Source organism: Monodon monoceros, unplaced genomic scaffold, assembly GCF_005190385.1.
Source record: "Monodon monoceros isolate NGI ecotype Baffin Bay Population unplaced genomic scaffold, NGI_Narwhal_1 Super_Scaffold_17, whole genome shotgun sequence".
NCBI classification, from domain to species: Eukaryota; Metazoa; Chordata; class Mammalia; order Artiodactyla; family Monodontidae; genus Monodon; species Monodon monoceros.
The window spans coordinates 7613066-7629827 of record NW_021703773.1 but is presented as its reverse complement, the minus strand read 5'-3'; the positions used below and the strand labels follow the sequence as shown (position 1 = coordinate 7629827).

The 16762-nt window shown below is 41.7% G+C and overlaps 1 protein-coding gene across 1 annotated transcript in view; it reads left to right on the top strand.

Moving 5' to 3' along the window:
* UNC5D (unc-5 netrin receptor D) overlaps positions 1-16762 on the top strand; it is a 606988-nt gene that overhangs the window by 375865 nt on the left and 214361 nt on the right. Inside the window, exon 4 of the mRNA XM_029226506.1 lies at positions 6691-6794. Coding sequence (XP_029082339.1) covers positions 6691-6794 — 104 coding nt within the window. The remainder of the gene's footprint in view (positions 1-6690; positions 6795-16762) is intronic.

Sequence of the window (16762 nt, the reverse complement as noted above, 5' to 3'; positions counted from 1 at the left end):
CCTTTGCCCATTTTTTAAATTGGATTATTTGATTTTTTTTGCTGCTGAGTTTAATGAGTTCCTTATATATTTTGTATAGTAACACCGTATCATATACATGGTTTCAAAATATTTTCTCCCATTCCTTAGGTTGGCATTCACTTTGTTGATCATTTCTTTTGCTGCACAGAAACTTTTTAATTTGTTATAGTCTTACTTGTTTATTTTTTTTCTTTTGTTGCTTGTGCTTTTGGTGTTATATCTGAAAAAATTATTGTCAAGAAGCTTCTTCTTTTTCCTTTGTTTTCCTCTAGGAGTTTCACAGTTTCAGGCTTTATATTTAAATCTTTGATCCATTTCAAGTTAACTTTTCTGTGTGGTGTAAGGGAAGAGTTCTTCTCTTTCACATTTCATTCTTTCACATGTACATATATCCAGTTTGTCCAGCACCACTATTGAAGAGACCGTCCTTTCCCCGTTTGGTATACTTGTATCCCTTGTCAAATACTGAACCATACATATGAGGTTTTATTTCTGGGTTCTCGATTCTGTTTCATTGATCTATTTGTCTGTATTTATACCTATACCATACTGTTTTCATTACTACTGCTTTGTGGTATAGTGTGAAATCAGGAAATGCAGTGCCTCCTGCTTTGTTCTTTTTCAGGATTGTTTTGGCTCTTCAGGGTCTTTTGTGGTTCCATGCTGAGTTTAGGAGTTTTCTTTTGTTTCTGTGAAAATGACATTGGGATTCTGATAGAGATTACATTGAATTGGCTTTGGATAATATGGACATTTTAACAATATTAATTCTTTCAATATGTGAAATTTTTAGTTACTTCTGTTTATTTACTGTAATTATTTTTACAATTTTTAAAAATTTTGTTAATTCAATCTTTCAACTATGATATATCCAGGAACATTTTTTTCTTTTCAAAATTATTTTGCCTTGTGTGCAATGAACTCTTCTGTAAACTGAAGTTGGTTTGTTTTCCAGCTTGGAGAAGACATTGTTACCGTTATTAAATTAATTATCATTTATTTTCTTTGGGCTTGTTGTCTCCTTCTAAATTTCCAATGATATTTAAATCATATTTCTCTATCTCAACATTATCTTTTGTTATTTATTTCATCTTTTTTTTCTGGTAAATTCATTATCATTTTATCATTTTCCTCTTAGCTCATTTATTCAACTTGTGTTTATTAAGAACCTTCCCTGTATCAGCTGGTTAGTAGGCACTGGGACTATAAGGGTGAACATCTCAGACATAAAGCCCAAATTCATTGCACTGATGATCTAGTGAGGAAAACAGATATGGAGTAAGCAATTATTAGAGCCCTACTAGAGGACATTTCCTTTTTTATATATAAATTTATTTTATTATTTATTTATTTTTGGCTGCATTGGGTCTTTGTTGCTGTGCGCGGGCTTTCTCTAGTTGCAGCGAGCAGGGGCTACTCTTTGTTGTGGTGCGCGGGCTTCTCGTTGCAGTGGTTTCACTTGTTGCAGAGCACGGGCTCTAGGCGCATGGGCTTCAGTAGTTGTGGCACGTGAGCTCATTAGTTGTGGCTCATGGGCTCTAGAGCGCAGGCTCAGTAGTTGTGGTGCATGGGCTTAGTTGCTCAGCTGCATGTGGGACCTTCCCGGACCAGGGCTTGAAACCGTGTCCCCTGCATTGGCAGGCAGGTTCTTGACCACTGCACCACCAGGGAAGTCCCTAGAGCACGTTTCTTAAACTGGGTTTTGCTAGATGCTAAGCCATTGCCTTCTATCTCAAAAACCACTGGTTTGTAATTTGTAAAGCTAAGGCTGGGACTTCCTTGCCAGATCCCGGCTCCCTCTAAGGTTCCACCAATAGGGGGTGCCACTGGAGACTGGACAGTGAAATAGGGAGGAAGGCTACTTCTTTCTGTTCATTTTCTGTCTTTGTCACCATCTTCCCAGCAGAGTTGCTTTATGTTAGAAGTGGCAGTTTCCTGTTTTGCACTTATTTTAAGTACTTCCAGATCCAGCTTTATTATGCTCTCCCTCTCCATCCCCTTCCCCCAAGAGATGCCAGCACCAGACTGGTGGACAGTCTTTCTTCAGAGGTCTAGGTCTTGGTGCCTTGGGTCCCTCTTCCAAGTTCCTGAGGTGCCAGCACCAAAACCCAGTGCCCTCTCCTTGGAGAACTGAGCCATCTCTAAGCTTCAAAGTTCTATAACCCCAGCCTCTTCCCTTTGTTCCCCCATTCCCCATCCTTAGGGTGGGACCAGTTCCTAGCAGTTCCCCTTTTGCCTTTTTAGTCCTTCAATTTTTACATTAATATTTTCTGTTAAAACATCTGGTACGCTTTGTTTTCCTGCCTGGATCCTGACTGATAAATCTGTCTTCTGTTTCACTAGTTTTCAGCAGTCTTCAGTATGCTGTCTACCATCTCCATGATATATATTTATATATATATATATATACACACATACACATACACACACACATATATACACACACACATATATATACACACATATATGCATATATATATATATTTCTAATTCAGCAGTTATGTTGTTTTTTCCTTCCTGCATAGTGGCAGTTTTCTTGATCTCAGATGTTATCCTATTTATAAATCCCTACTCTAGATTCTCAGTTACTATTTCCTTTTGATTTTAAAGAACTTAAATTAGAAGTTATCTAAAAATGCCTCTTGTTTCCAGTCTTAGAAGAAGCCATTTAATTTCAGTTCTATGGTTTGTCTCCTTCATTTGTAGCATAATTCTTTCTATATGGCTGGGGATGCTTTTCCTACTATTAGAAGTTACACAGGTTTCTATCTGAATCTTTCAAGCCTTGGAACTAACATAGGCGATAAAAGTATCTAGTTTGCCAATTCAGAAACTAAGTAGGTTGGGAATTCCCTGGTGGTCTGGTGGTTAGGACTCTGCACTTCCAGTGCCAGGGGCCTGGGTTCAATCCCTGGTCAGGGAACTAAGATCCCGCAAGTCGTGCAGCGTGGCCAAAAAAAAAAAGAGGGAGAGAAACTAATTAGGTTGGGTAACCTATCGTGAGAATCGTAGGTAGAATGGAAAGCATTTCCTTCTATGTCTAAGAATTTATTTCCATAATTTTTACTATTTTCAGTAGCTTTCTGGAATTTGTCTGGTGTGTTTGCCCTCCTTGGGAATCAAAAATGCCAGTGTTCCTGCCACTAGTATTAGGCACAGGCCAGGACTCAGTGTCACTTGGGTTTCTCATTTGGTGTGATATCTAGTGTGTGTGGGGCTGCTATGATGAGTTGGATCCATATATATGACACCCCAGTTGTTGCCTGACCCCCTACTCTACTGCCTTTAATCTTTGTATCTCCACATTTAGAAGTGTCCATATACTTCTTGTTGGAACCCTTCAAATGGTGATTGCAGATGTCAGTTGGGAAGATCAAGAAGTTGTGTGGGTCCTTTCTTCAATCTGATCCTGGCTGTATGAGATCTACTAGAAATTTCTCAAAGCTTCTTGTTTATAGACTATACCCTTTCCTACATCCCAGTGTCAGTACGGGGTTTTCCTTCTTTATATACATATTTGCTTAGCTAGTTCATTGAGTAGGTGGGAACGGGGAGGAAAAATGACTTCACGCTAGTTTTTCATCAGCCAATGTAGTTACTGTAGGGGAGTGTGGAGGTACCCGAAAACTGTACATTTTGTTACCTTTTCCATTTCTCGTGAGCCAAGAAAGGAAACAGAAGATAAAATAGAAATAGTATAGGACAAAATAGAAATTCATGCTATTCATTTTCTGTGCTTCATTTGGTTGAATGCATATTATTTGGTGTTATCAAAACTGCAGTCATCATGTAGCAACACTGGATAAGACTTCCTTTAGAAAACAAAGCAATCAAAGAAAAGAAAAACATGGCAAACAAACCAAACAAAATTAACCACAAAAACACAACCCTTTCTTTCCATTAACAAACTGATGTGTCATGTAAGAGTCACTCACACTCTACAATAGATTCATTTCAATATAGAGTCATCCCCCTTATCTGTGGTTTCAGTTACCCATGGTCAACCTTACTCTGAAAATATTAAATGGAAGATTCCAGAAATAATTCATAAGTTTTAAGTCACATGCCATTCTGAGAAGCATGATGAAATCTCATGCCATCCTACTACATCCTGCCCAGGACAAGAATCATCCCTTTGTCCAGAGTAAACCGCCAATTCATCTCTAAGTAACCATCTCGGTTATCACATTAACTGTCCTGGTATCACAGTACTTGAGTGTAAGTAACCCTTCTTTTAATTGATAATGGCCCCAAAGTGCAAGGGTGGTAATGCTGGAAATTCGTATATGTCAAACAGGTGCTGAAAAGTGCTTTCTTTAAGTGAAAAAGTGAAAGTTCTTGACTTAAAAAAGAAAGAAAAAATTTTATGCTGAGGTTGCTAAGATCTATAGTAAACACAAATCTTGTATCCGTGAAATTGTGAGAAGGAAAAAGAAATTCATGCTAGTTTTGCCGTCATACCCCATAATGGCCAGAATACATGATGAGTACTTCGTTAAGGTGGAAAAGCATTAAATTTGTACAACAAGATATTTTGAGAGAGAGATTACATTCACGTAACTTTTATTACAGTATATTGTTTTGTTTTGGTTTGGTTTTTTGCGGTACGCGGGCCTCTCACTGTTGTGGCCTCTCCCGTTGCGGAGCACAGGCTTCGGACGCGCAGGCTCAGCGGCCACGGCTCACGGGCCCAGCCGCTCCGCCGCATGTGGGATCTTCCCGGTCCGGGGCACGAACCCGTGTCCCCTGCATCGGCAGGCAGACTCTCAACCACTGCGCCACCAGGGAAGCCCCTACAGTATATTGTTTTAATTGTTCTATTTTATTATTAGTATTGTTGATCTCTTACTGTGCCTAATTTATAAATTGAACTTTATCATAGGTATGTATGCATAGGAATAAACAGTATATATAGGATCTGGTACTGTCTGTGGTTTCAGGCATCCACTGGGGTTCTTGGAATGTAACCTCCATGGATAAAGGGGGGTTACTATAGTCCTGATGAGTATATTAGTCATACAGAAAGGGGATTTCTGACTTAAGGATCCCTTGGGGGAGAGCAAAGGAGAATTTGTGGTCACATTTTGCAGGAAATGTGAGATTTTTCATTCTGGGGGTTCACATTTTCATCACTTGTAATTTTGTCATCAGTTTTGTGAACTTCCTCACACTTGAGAGTCAGAAATTCTGAATCGTAAAGGCTGTGGCAATTTACAGATCTCCAGTAGAAGGAAGCTTGGCTTTACGATTTGGGGGACAGCAGAGAAATGGGAAAATAGATCCTGCCACCTGCCTACAGTGTGAGTCCTTGTAAGATCCTTTGCTTCCAGTATACTCCCGAAGGTCTCCGAATAGACAGCACTACTGACAGAAGACGTCAGTTGCCTCTGGGAGGGAAAACATTAATAGTAAAATTCTGAAGAAAGTGAATACGTGGATTGCTGTTCTTTTTAATCATGGCGTGTTTTTGACTTGCTAAAAGCAAGTTTAATGTATTTATACAATTTATAAAGATGTAACTGAGTCTGAAGCTCTGCTCTTTCCAGAGAACATATTTCATGTTATTGTAAGCACTAAAGAAAATTAAATCAATAAATCCACAGCCTGTAATTTGAGATCCTCGATTGAAGAAAAATACATTGTCCGGGAGGGAGGGGGAAATCTTCGAAAGACTTGTAAAACTGTCTTCGCTCCACCATCCCAGGCCTTCAAGTGCCAGTGGGAATTAAGCTCGTGCTGTAAAATTATAGAAGTGTTGTTATGACACCTCAAAAAGAAGCAAAGGCCAACTCCCACTCTTGTTAATGAAGCATATGCTTAAGTGGAAAGCTGTGCCAATGATGCTCTTTCTCTCTTTCGAACTGGCCCTGTATCCTTTTCCCTGAGAAAGCTTTGCTGGTGAGCAGTCAGATACTGATGTCCAGACACTTGGTGAAGTTTTCCCCATCACTGGCACTAATACTCTCCGTGACCACTGGCAAGCCAATTAACCTCTCCAAGTGTCACCCTTCCATGTGTAAAAGGTTAATGGTGCAGCTTGTTTGCAAAGAGCCTGGAGCCTTCCATGAAACGCACTGCATGGATACCCAGCATTGCCGTTGGACTGGAGGGTGTTGTGTTTTTTAATTATATGTTTGGTTGGATAGGTTATAGATTTTGTTGTGGTTGAACGTTGCCTCTTCTCCCTGGTTACAAATAAAAGACTAATAGGTAATCTCACTCTATTACCATCTTCTAGAGCTCCCTAGAGGGTTAAGGGAATGGCAGAGGTTACAGGTTAATAATGCATTCTTTAGTTAATAAAAAAAAAAAAAAATCACGTGCATCTCAACTGCATAATAGCTGTGGATGGCAAGTTATTAGGCCAAGTGCTTTATCAGATACTAAGTAGGTAATGCTGGCAAAGACTCATGAAATAATGACGTTTTTTCTTTTCCTGCTCCCCCAGTAAATCTTTTATCCTTCACCTCAATATAGAACATTAGGGACAGTTTTGTTAAGATTTCTTTCTTAACAAAAATGCTTGTGAATATTTAGGAACCCCTGAAACCAGTGACTTGTGTGTGTATCTAGGTTGTGACGTTCAGCTCACTATTTTATAATCTTTGCAGCAAATGTGGATCCTACTGGCCCCAGAGCAAAGTGTCATATCTTTCACGTTCTTTGCAGATTTACGGAAAAACTTCGAGCAAGACCCGCAGGGAAGGGAGGTTCCCATCGAAGGCATGATCGTGCTGCACTGCCGCCCGCCTGAGGGAGTTCCTGCTGCCGAGGTAAGACCAGGCCTGTTCCCAAGAGGGAGGGCCCGAGTCCTGTGTGCTACAGGTGATGAAAGCCGGCCTGGGTATGGCCTTGTTGCTGCCTGGCCCCAACTGCTAAATATGGTGAAGAGACCGTTGGAAATAAGTTGGAAGAGGAAATTGTGTCTCCTCTAATTTCTTGTTGACACAGGCTCTTGCTAGGCAGCCCGGGTAGGATTTGTTCTGTGCCTTTGCTTTGGGGACCTCAGTGGTACAGGCAGCATCTTCTGTGTCCTCCATCTGACCTTGGCTTCTGGATCAATCTAACAGGCAAATTCACGTGAAAAAGTGCAGAGAGAAGGAGGTCAGGCCCTAGTGCCAAGTTTCATGGGTGTCTGCACTTACTCATCCTCTATTTGCTTACAGGACAAACATTCCAGGAGTTTTTGTTGTGTTTTAGGTGCTGCGCTGGCATGAGGGATACAAGAAGTGTTGAAGCCACAGGTGTCTGATCAGTTATCCATTGTTCATAGTGAGGCAGCAGGAATCCAGAGTCACTGTGGTTTTTGCTCCTTGTTTTCTAGAAACTTCTATCATATGGTTAGAATATAATTATTAGTAATAACACATTGTGGTAGTAGAGATGGTGTCCTTTCAGTCACTATTAAAAGAGGTTCTCATGGGTTAGTAATATGGTTATTAAGGCAGTATTGTGCGGGGGTACTCAGAAGTATAAAGAATGCTTGGTAGAATCCTGTGTTTATAAATGTAGGCCTGAGTCAAGCAGTCGATAGGCCAGCTGTGGCTTCTCTCTGGGAAGCTAGGAGACTGGCGGAAGAGCCGTCGTTTAGTCACTGAGAAGTAGAGAGATTTAAAAAACAAAAAACAACAAAAAAGGATCCTTTGCCTCGCCTTTTAGCAAACATTGCTATGGGATTTTGCATTTGGAAGGACAAAGGAGTCGAAAGTATCAAAGGGAATGAAAAAACATACACGCTTGCCAATCTAGACAGGAAGCCTGCAGGGTGGACACTATTCAAAACTCAAATGCTTCCCTGAAATGAAGTAAATGGACTTGAAAATTAAAGTGAACATTCCATGCGTGATGTGAAATGATGAGAAAGGAAAATGCTTATTTTTAGATTTGTATTGGGTTGGCCAAAAAGTTCGTTTGGGTTCTTCTCTATGGAGAGTGTGCCCTGGATTCCCGAGCAGGGGGACCGGCAGCAGGGCGTTAGTGCCCAGGTGAATGTCAATCTCGTTGAGGATGCCCCATGTGCTCCTGGGAGTCTGACTTGGGTACCAGCAGTTTGCTGTAGTCACCACCGTCTCTCATAACCAGGCTTCCTTCCAGGCCTGGGCTGGGTCACTCTGTCAACTTTGCCAGCATCAGAGAGGAGTGAAGACAGAAGGAAGGTCATGGTTTTATTAGCTGTCCTGTGGGAACCGAACATTCTCTAGATGTCTAGAAATTAATTTTTACAACTGGAGGAGAACTTAGATATTTCCCTGGCACAGCCTTTGCAGTTTAGAGGCAAGAAAACTGATGCTCAGACCCAAGCCCCACCAAAGGTCTTGCACCTATTTAAGTGATAACTGTTCGGTCTTCCAAAAGATCCCCAGAGCACTCAGAGTAAGAGTCTATTTTATTTTGGCACCTTATGTGGTCCAGCATAACCTAGCCTGCTTTTGCCTCTGACCTCATCTTCTGCTCCTTCGCTTCTGACCCTGCTATAGCCACACTGGCCTCCTCACTCTTCCTCAGCTGCACCAGCCATGCAACTGCCCCAGGGCCTTTGCACATGCTGGCCCCTCTGCTAGAACACTCTTCCCCAGTTATTACATCGATTCATCCCTTCCTTCAGGGCTTGCTTAGGTATCACCTGCTCAGTGAGGCCTGCTCTCAGGGCACTCTGATGAAAATGTCACTTCCCTATCCTATGTGTGTACTTTCAAGCTCCTTTCTCTGCTTTATATTAACTCAGCTCTTAGCACAAACATACTGTATTTATTTGGCTTATTTTCTGTCTATTAGAACTTATGCTCCATGAGGGGAATTTTGTTATTTTTTTATTGCTGTATCCCCAGAACATAAAACAGTGCTTTTCACATCCAGGTGTTCAGTAAATATCTGTTGAATACGAATGAAAAATTGTTTCCTGCCTTTATTCCTGAATATTTGAGCTTGTACCAGGACTAGCCCCAGACTAAACTGTGAAATCCACTAGACTCTTGTTTTTCTCCTATTCTGGTACTAGAAAATGGGTAAGACCTTCTTCACTCGGTCTTTGAAGACATAAGTAGAAACAAAGAACAAAGGAGAGAAGGGTAAAGAATGTGCAGTCTGGAAAAGTATATAGAATAATAGCCAAAGGGGAAAATAAAACTTGGTGTGTAAATGCGTGCAGGAGTGTGTACACATGCATGCACACCCACACACGCACATTGAAGCATCTGCCCAGAGGCTGCAAGGATTTAGGAATTCTAAGGACTCTGAGGCTCTCTGGGGCCATGGTCGGGAGGGAGGAGTCCTGTGTGGAAAGGGGTGAGCCTCTAGGAAGTAAGCAGCCTTCCTAGCTGTTCACCTACCTGGGAAAAGCTGAACTTGGGTTGAAGTTGAAGCAGCTCTTTGGACATCCCTCTGAAGGTTTCTTGCCTCAGCACCCTGTTCTTGAAGGCAAATGAGTCGTGCCTATTGGCTCAATTCATTTTCCATCTTTATTTGCTTCTGATCTGCTTTTCAGCTGTAACCACGGGAGCAGATCAAGATGTGAAAAACTTCCAATAGTAGACGCATTACTACAGACAGTTCACGTGGTATTCTTGTCTCTGTATCTCCATGTGTCTGAGTTTTCCTCTTCTTATAAGGACATGAATTACTGGATTAGGGCCGACCTCAACCCAGTAAGGCCTCGTGTTAATGTTCTGGGTCACAGTACACCCTTTTCCGAGTAAGGTCACGTGCACAGTGTACGTGCGGACATGAAATTTGGAAGGGGGCCACTCTTGAACTCAGTCCACTCCCCATTCCCCTTTTGACATCACATCACTCTTATTTTTAGGCATGTAGATGTCATTAGAAATAAATTTCAGAGCCAGGCTGGCTGAAAGTAAATAGAGGGCCATTTCAAGGAGCAGCTGTGGCTGGAGGATGGTTTAAAACAGAAATTCTGAGCTGAGGTGGGAGGTGGAGGAGAAAGCTTTGTTTTCTACATTTTCTATTATAGATGAAAATAGAGAGTGTTTCAGCTACACTGTGGGTTAATGGCTATTGTGGGCCCCTAACAAGCTTTTATAGCATTATGTTAAGGCGGGAAAGCATCTGGGTTCCAAACACTTGAGTTACTTTGAAATTTCACTTATTTGTGAGCTGGATACTACCTATATCTGTACACCAGTATTTACAGCTGTTTTACTTTCAGCAATAGCTTACACACTAGTTATTACCACCAACATCTGTGTTTTTGTTGAAGGGAAGGCAGACCCAGAGAAGAAAGCCGTGAGAGAGACGGACGCAGAGAGGGAAGGAAGGTGAAAATGTTCATACCTTCCACGGTCAGGGTCTCGCAGGGTGGAGATGTCTGCCAGTGCCTGTCGTGGGGTCTTCAGGTCTCAAAGAGTGTTTTTGTGCTTACTGACCTCATAGTCGTGAGAGGAACCTACAGTAATGACTCTTCGGAATGGCGGGAACTGGGAGCTGTGCTTGGAAATTGATTAGTTGTCACTGTGAAATAGCATCAGTCAGAGTTATCTTCCCTGAGCAGACGGTGTTCCACCCTCTCCACTGCACCACTGGTTCCCTTCCTGCCCACCTCCTGTGGGACCCAAGGGGTCATCAGTAGAATGAGTTGTGGCTGGCAGGGCTACTGATGTACCAGCTGTACCTGCAGTGGCATAGGAGGTGGAGGTCTCCTACTTGGCACATTGAAAGGAACCTTGGGGGCAAGTCTTACTTTCACAAGACATATACGATTGTCTTCTCTCTGCAAGGTAGAACTTACTTGACAATTAACTAACTCCATCTATATGACCAGAGAAGGTAGTTTGTATAAGAACAGAAAGAGCTACCATTTATGGAGTCTCTCCGTGGGCCAGGCACTGTGTTTAGCAGTTTCTCTATGTTATTTCATTTAATTTGCAGAAGACTGCTGTGAGATGCTAGAAAGCTATTGGTACTTTTCGTCCATCTTACAGAACTTGTCCAAGCTCTCAGATCACCAAGAAGCCAATTGAATCTTAAAGCTCAGACCTTTCTTTTCTTTGATAGTTTGTGTTTCTTTTTAGTGAGATGGTGGGTTTAGTTGGTTTCCCCCAAAGCCTTTATGAAGCTTGGGAGCCCCTAGGCCAGTGATGGCATACCTGCTTGTTCTGCTGCCTGACATTCCACCCACCCTTAGACATAGAGTTTTTTGTTTAAAATCTCTTCTAGCTAATTTGCTAATCCTAAATGTGCTATAAATGCTGTGTTTCTTTGTTTGAAATAGGTAATCTGGTGATAAAAGTAAGAACAGAACACCTGAGAGAAAATAGAGGCTTTGGGAGCTGAGGAAACAAGCAGCCTGGAGCAGGGCTGCTCTGGGGTCTCTGTGCTCCCAAGGACCAGGAACTTGGGTTGGATGCTATCTTAGCAAATGAGAAGTACTGAATGTCTGCAGTTCCAGAGAGGGTGCCTTGGAGGGGAAGCAAAGGGGGCATATGAAGGGGAGAGGATAAGGGTAATCTCTACTCTCATTACAGTTTTCCCCACATTTGGCCATGGCCCCGACAGATCTCCTTGTCGTAAAGGGCCCTGGATATATTCTGGTGAGCACATACTGATGTCTGTATCACAGGGCTCTCTCTCCTGGGATACAGCCATGGCGTCTGGAAATGGTCGAAAGGGAACGGAGTGTTGTTAGTGTGGCATCGCGGGGGGAAAGTATGAACTTCAGAGTCGAACGGACTGGGGTTCAACACTGACTAGCACTTCCTAACTTCTAGGACCTACAGCAGTACTAGCCACCCTGAACCTCAGAGTCCTCATCTGAAAATAGGAAAGGTACTTTTCCTGTAGGATTGCTCAAACCAAAGAAGAAGGAAACCCAAGAATTTGCAGAGCATCTAACACAGTTTCTAATACTAAATAAATAGTAGAGATTATTGTGACTTCTTTTCTTCCTCCTTTTCTAAAGCATCATGAGCCTTTGATTCTCAGAGGAAGATGTAGGGCTCCGTATGGTTGGGGATCCAGATTAAAGCCGAAAACGCTTGCAATTTCTAACACATTCTGAGCCCCATGAAGAAGGTTGCTGCTAAGACCATCCCTTGTCACCGTGGGCTCCCCAGCCTGTGCCCTTTGTTCTTGCCTTTGAAGCTCATCAGAGGTTGAAGGCACCATAAAGTTTCCTGCTTTCCTCTCTTGTAATCTTGTGCGTGGAGGAAATAAAAGGTTATTTATAGAAGCTGGTGACTATCAATGTTTTTAACCTTGCTTATCCCATGAAAGAGTCTTACGAATGGCATTATTGTTACTAAAAACACTTTTTTGAAAAACGGTATAGGAACTCGGAGGTTCTCACCAGACTCATATAGACACAGGTTTGATGAAATAATTGGTCGTACACTTTTCCTAAAATACCTGAAATGTGAAGAGATGATAATTCAAGCTTTTCTAAATGCTGTGAGCTCATCCTATCACTAGATGTATTCGAACGTATTTGTTACTACAGTTGCTTTTAACCTTAACCTTGGGGCAGTTCTAACTAAAGATGGCAGCTTTTTAGTGTTTGACACCATTGTTTAGCTAAAACCAATTTGCTCTTTTCAAAACAATTCATTATCCCACGCCGCACTTTTTTATACTCCCCAGTTAAATGGAAAATCTATCTTTCATAAAAGTTAGAAATTATGACCAATGAAAATCCGACATTTTAATGCTTTTCCACAGATTAAAATTGTAGAGTTCTCAATAAACCCTGATTTACTGATGTTGGTTGTAAAAAGGTTATTGCTGTTAATAAAGTCCGTAAATCTTAACAGATTATATTTGCCTTGGACAATAAAACTTGCCCTAAAGGCTTAGTATCTAAGGCTAATTCTGCACACATCAAGGTAAACAGCCTCCTCAAAATAATTCAGTGTCTGAGAATTAAAGCCCAAAGCCAAGCAACTGACAGATTCTAGCCTTGAGCCACTGCATGCCGGCTGGCAATCTTCTTGTTTTTATCTCTTTAAGGAGTCAAGAGGGTGCTGGAATTAGAAAGGTCAAGAAGGTCAAGGGCCATTGGCTATTGTGAATAGTGCTGCTATGAATATATGGGTGCATGTTATTTTCTTGCATTATAGTTTTGTCCAGATATGTACCCAGGAGTGAGATTGCTGGATCATATGGCAACTCTGTTTTTAGTTTTTTGAGGAACCTCCATACTGTTTTCCATAGTGAATGGATAAAGAAATTGTGGTACATCTATACAATGGAGCACTACTCAGCCATAAAAAAGAATGAAATAATGCCATTTGCAGCACCATGAGGTTATCATACTAAGTGAAGTAAGTCAGATGGAGAAAGACAAATTCCATATGGTATCACTTACATATGGAATCTAAAAGATGACACAAATGAAGTTATCTACGAAACAGAAACAGACTCACAGACATGGAGAACAGACTTGTGGTTGCCAGGGGGAGGGGTGGGGGAGGAATGGATTGGGAGTTTGGGGTTAGCAGATGCAAACTATTATATATAGAATGGGTAAACAACAAGGTCCTACTGTACAGCACAGGGAACTATATTCAATACCCTGTGATAAACCACAATGGAAAAGAATACGAAAAAAGAATGTGTATATATGTATAACTGAATCACTTTGCTCTACAGCAGCAATTAACAACATTGTAAATCAACTATTCTTCAGTTTAAAAAAGTAATTTAAAAAAAAGGTCAAGAGCCTTAGTCAATGTAGTGTGAGCTTGGAGAAGTTTCCCTTCTCTCTGCTGGCCACCAAGTGGGCTTTGGCATTCTTGTGTAAAAAGGGGAGGTCCCAGGAGCGGAATGAAAAAATGTATTTTCTGTTTTATAAAGTGTGTCAGAATCACACAAGTGTTAGAAGCCAAATTATTGGGGGCGGGGGAAGTTTAAGGGAAGATGATCATTCTCCTTCCGGATGCCCACGTGGAAATAAAAGTTTGTTAAAGAAGCTCTGTTAATCTTGGTAGACTTGGTGGACGTTTGTCCTAGTTTCTAATGTTCAGGCAATTTCTTTTTAAGTCTTACCTCCCAAAGGTAAAAGCTGAAAAACGAATTTTCTAGTCTTCTTTGTGGTTAGGCCCACTCATCAGGTGTTCTCACCCAAGATGGGATGGAGAAATGAGCAATGTGAGGTGGTACTTGTACGGCAATCCTTCTCTGGAAAGGATGGTGGTGGCGGAGATGCCCAGCTCCTAGGGGCAGCCAGAAGAACTGGCATCTATCTCTCCCAGGTCTCATGGTTGCGAGCCATGTCAGCGTCATGGTTTTTGAACTGTGAGGGTGTTGCTAGGTGACCGTCCCTTTCCCTACCATGTGGTTGGTCGTTGTTCCTGGCTACTTGGCAGCCCGGTCGGGCTCTTTGGCCCTCCTGGAGGTTCTGGGCACTGCTAATCTTCTTTAATAAAGTCTTTTCCTGACCAAACAAGCCAGAGCAGAGTTAGTTGCTAGCAATCAAGAATCCTGAGCATGACAGTGCTTGTGCCCTGTCTTACTCTTTCAAGGATGCCTTTGACGAATACCTGAGAGTGGCCATTGGAACCAAGCAAGTCACTGTAAGCTAAAGGATGTCTGTGGGCTGTGATCTCTCTCTTTTTTTTTTAATCTATAAAATAAGGAGAGGGGCTAGAATCCCCCTAAGGTCCCTTTCGTATCTCTCATTATTCCTGATGTATAAACAGTAGGATCTGCATAATATCTCTGACTTGTTTTTTTTTTATAAACTTATTAATTTATTTATTTTTGGCTGTGTTGGGTCTTCGTTTCTGTGCGAGGGCTTTCTCTAGTTGCGGCAAGTGGGGCCACTCTTCATTGCAGTGCGCGGGCCTCTCACTGTCGTGGCCTCTCTTGTTACGGAGCACAGGCTCCAGACGCGCAGGCTCAGTAGTTGTGGCTCACGGGCCTAGTTGCTCCGCCGCATGTGGGATCTTCCCAGACCAGGACCCAAACCCATGTCCCCTGCATCGGCAGGCGGACTCTCAACCACTGCGCCACCAGGGAAGCCCTCTGACTTGTTTTAATAATTCTGCGAGACTGGTGCCAGACAGTTTTCAAGTCAGAAGCCTTTTCCCCTTCTTCCCTGTGAGGGTATTCTTAAAGGTTCGTTTGTTTCAAATGTGTTCATCACCATAAAACCCAGGAGAGAATCTTATGACATTGAACTATTTCATACAAGAGTCACTAGACTATTATGTTTAACCTCAAGCAAACAGACTATGAAATGAGGACTTTATTTAAAAAATGAGACTCTTAATAATCCACTGGAGAAATGTTGAGATGCCCAAGTTCTGAAGCGGTGGACCTCAGGTATAAATAATTAATTTGGTACAGCCAAAGCAGAGAATGTCTAATAGTCCAGATAAACTTTGCTTTGAGGAGACTGACAATGAAGACCTTTACAGAAAGTGACATTTGATTGGAATGTATAATATTGTAACAGAAACCTAATGGACTCTTAGAAAAGGGAATGTTGAATTGTTTAAATGCTAGTAATTAAGTGCCCATAAGTTACTTCTCTGAAAACATTCCTGCAAAAAGAAATTTGCTATCTTAAGAGAGATGGGAAAATGAGGTTAATATAAGTTATTTAAAAAGTGAATGTCTATAGCCCAAATACCCTCATCATTAATACTGGTCCTTAAGTAAATCTTATTAATGGACCAACTTTTACCACATCCTGATCTGAGAAGCTCTGGTTCCTTACCGAGGAAGAAAAGAAGCCATCTAAAGCTCCTGATTCGTATTTATTTTCTTTTTTCTTCTTGTTCTGTATTCCTGGAGTCGGGGGCGGGGGGCGAAACATGGAAGATAGAATTACATTTTTCAAAGCCAAGGGTAGAGACACACAATGAGATGACAAAGGTAATGTAGTTACTGGTCTTGCCGCCTCTTAACTTTTTTAATCTACATTCTTCTAGGTCAGCTTCACACGCTCAACTTTCTTTCTTTCCAAGCACTACTCTCTGGCTGTATTATTTACAGTCCTATCTCTGTGTCCGCGTAACCATTTCTCTTTGGAAGGTCCTTGACATCCTCCATCTGTCTGTCATTTTCACAGTCTGGGAGGATCTGTACTAACTCAGCCAATCTCTGATTTCATTCCTGGCCGTCCCAGGTGACACTCATTTTTCTTTCTTAGAAATACCTAATTTAATTGGTGTGGCCTGCTCAAGTAAGGACGTAAGTAAGCTCTCTTTCTCTAAACACTTTTTTTATTCTTAAATTTTTATTGGATATAGTTGATTTACAATGTTGTTAGTTTCAGGTGTACAGCAAAGTGAATCAGTTATACATATACATATATCCACCCTTTTTTAGATTCTTTTCCCATATAGGTCATTACAGAGTATTGAGTAGCATTCCCTGTGCTATACAGCAGGTCCTTATTAGTTATCTATTTTATATATAAATAGTAGTGTAGGTATGTCAATCCCAGTCTCCCAATTTATCCCTCACCCACCTTATCCCCTGATAACCGTAAGTTTGTCTTCTATATCTGTAACTCTATTTCTAATATTACTTTATTTTTTTGCCATGCCACACAATTTGTGGGATTTTAATTCCCCGACCAGGGATTAAACCTGGGCCCTCGGCAGTGAGAGTGCAGAGTCCTGACCACTGGACCACAAGGGAATTCCCTAAACTCTTTCTTTCTTTCTCTTTTTCTCTTTCTCTGTCTCTCTCTTTTTCTCTTGCTCCCTTTTTCTCTCTTTCTCTCTTTCTCTCTCTCTCTCTCCCCCTCCCTCCCTCCCTCCCTCCCTCCCTCCCTCCCTCCCTC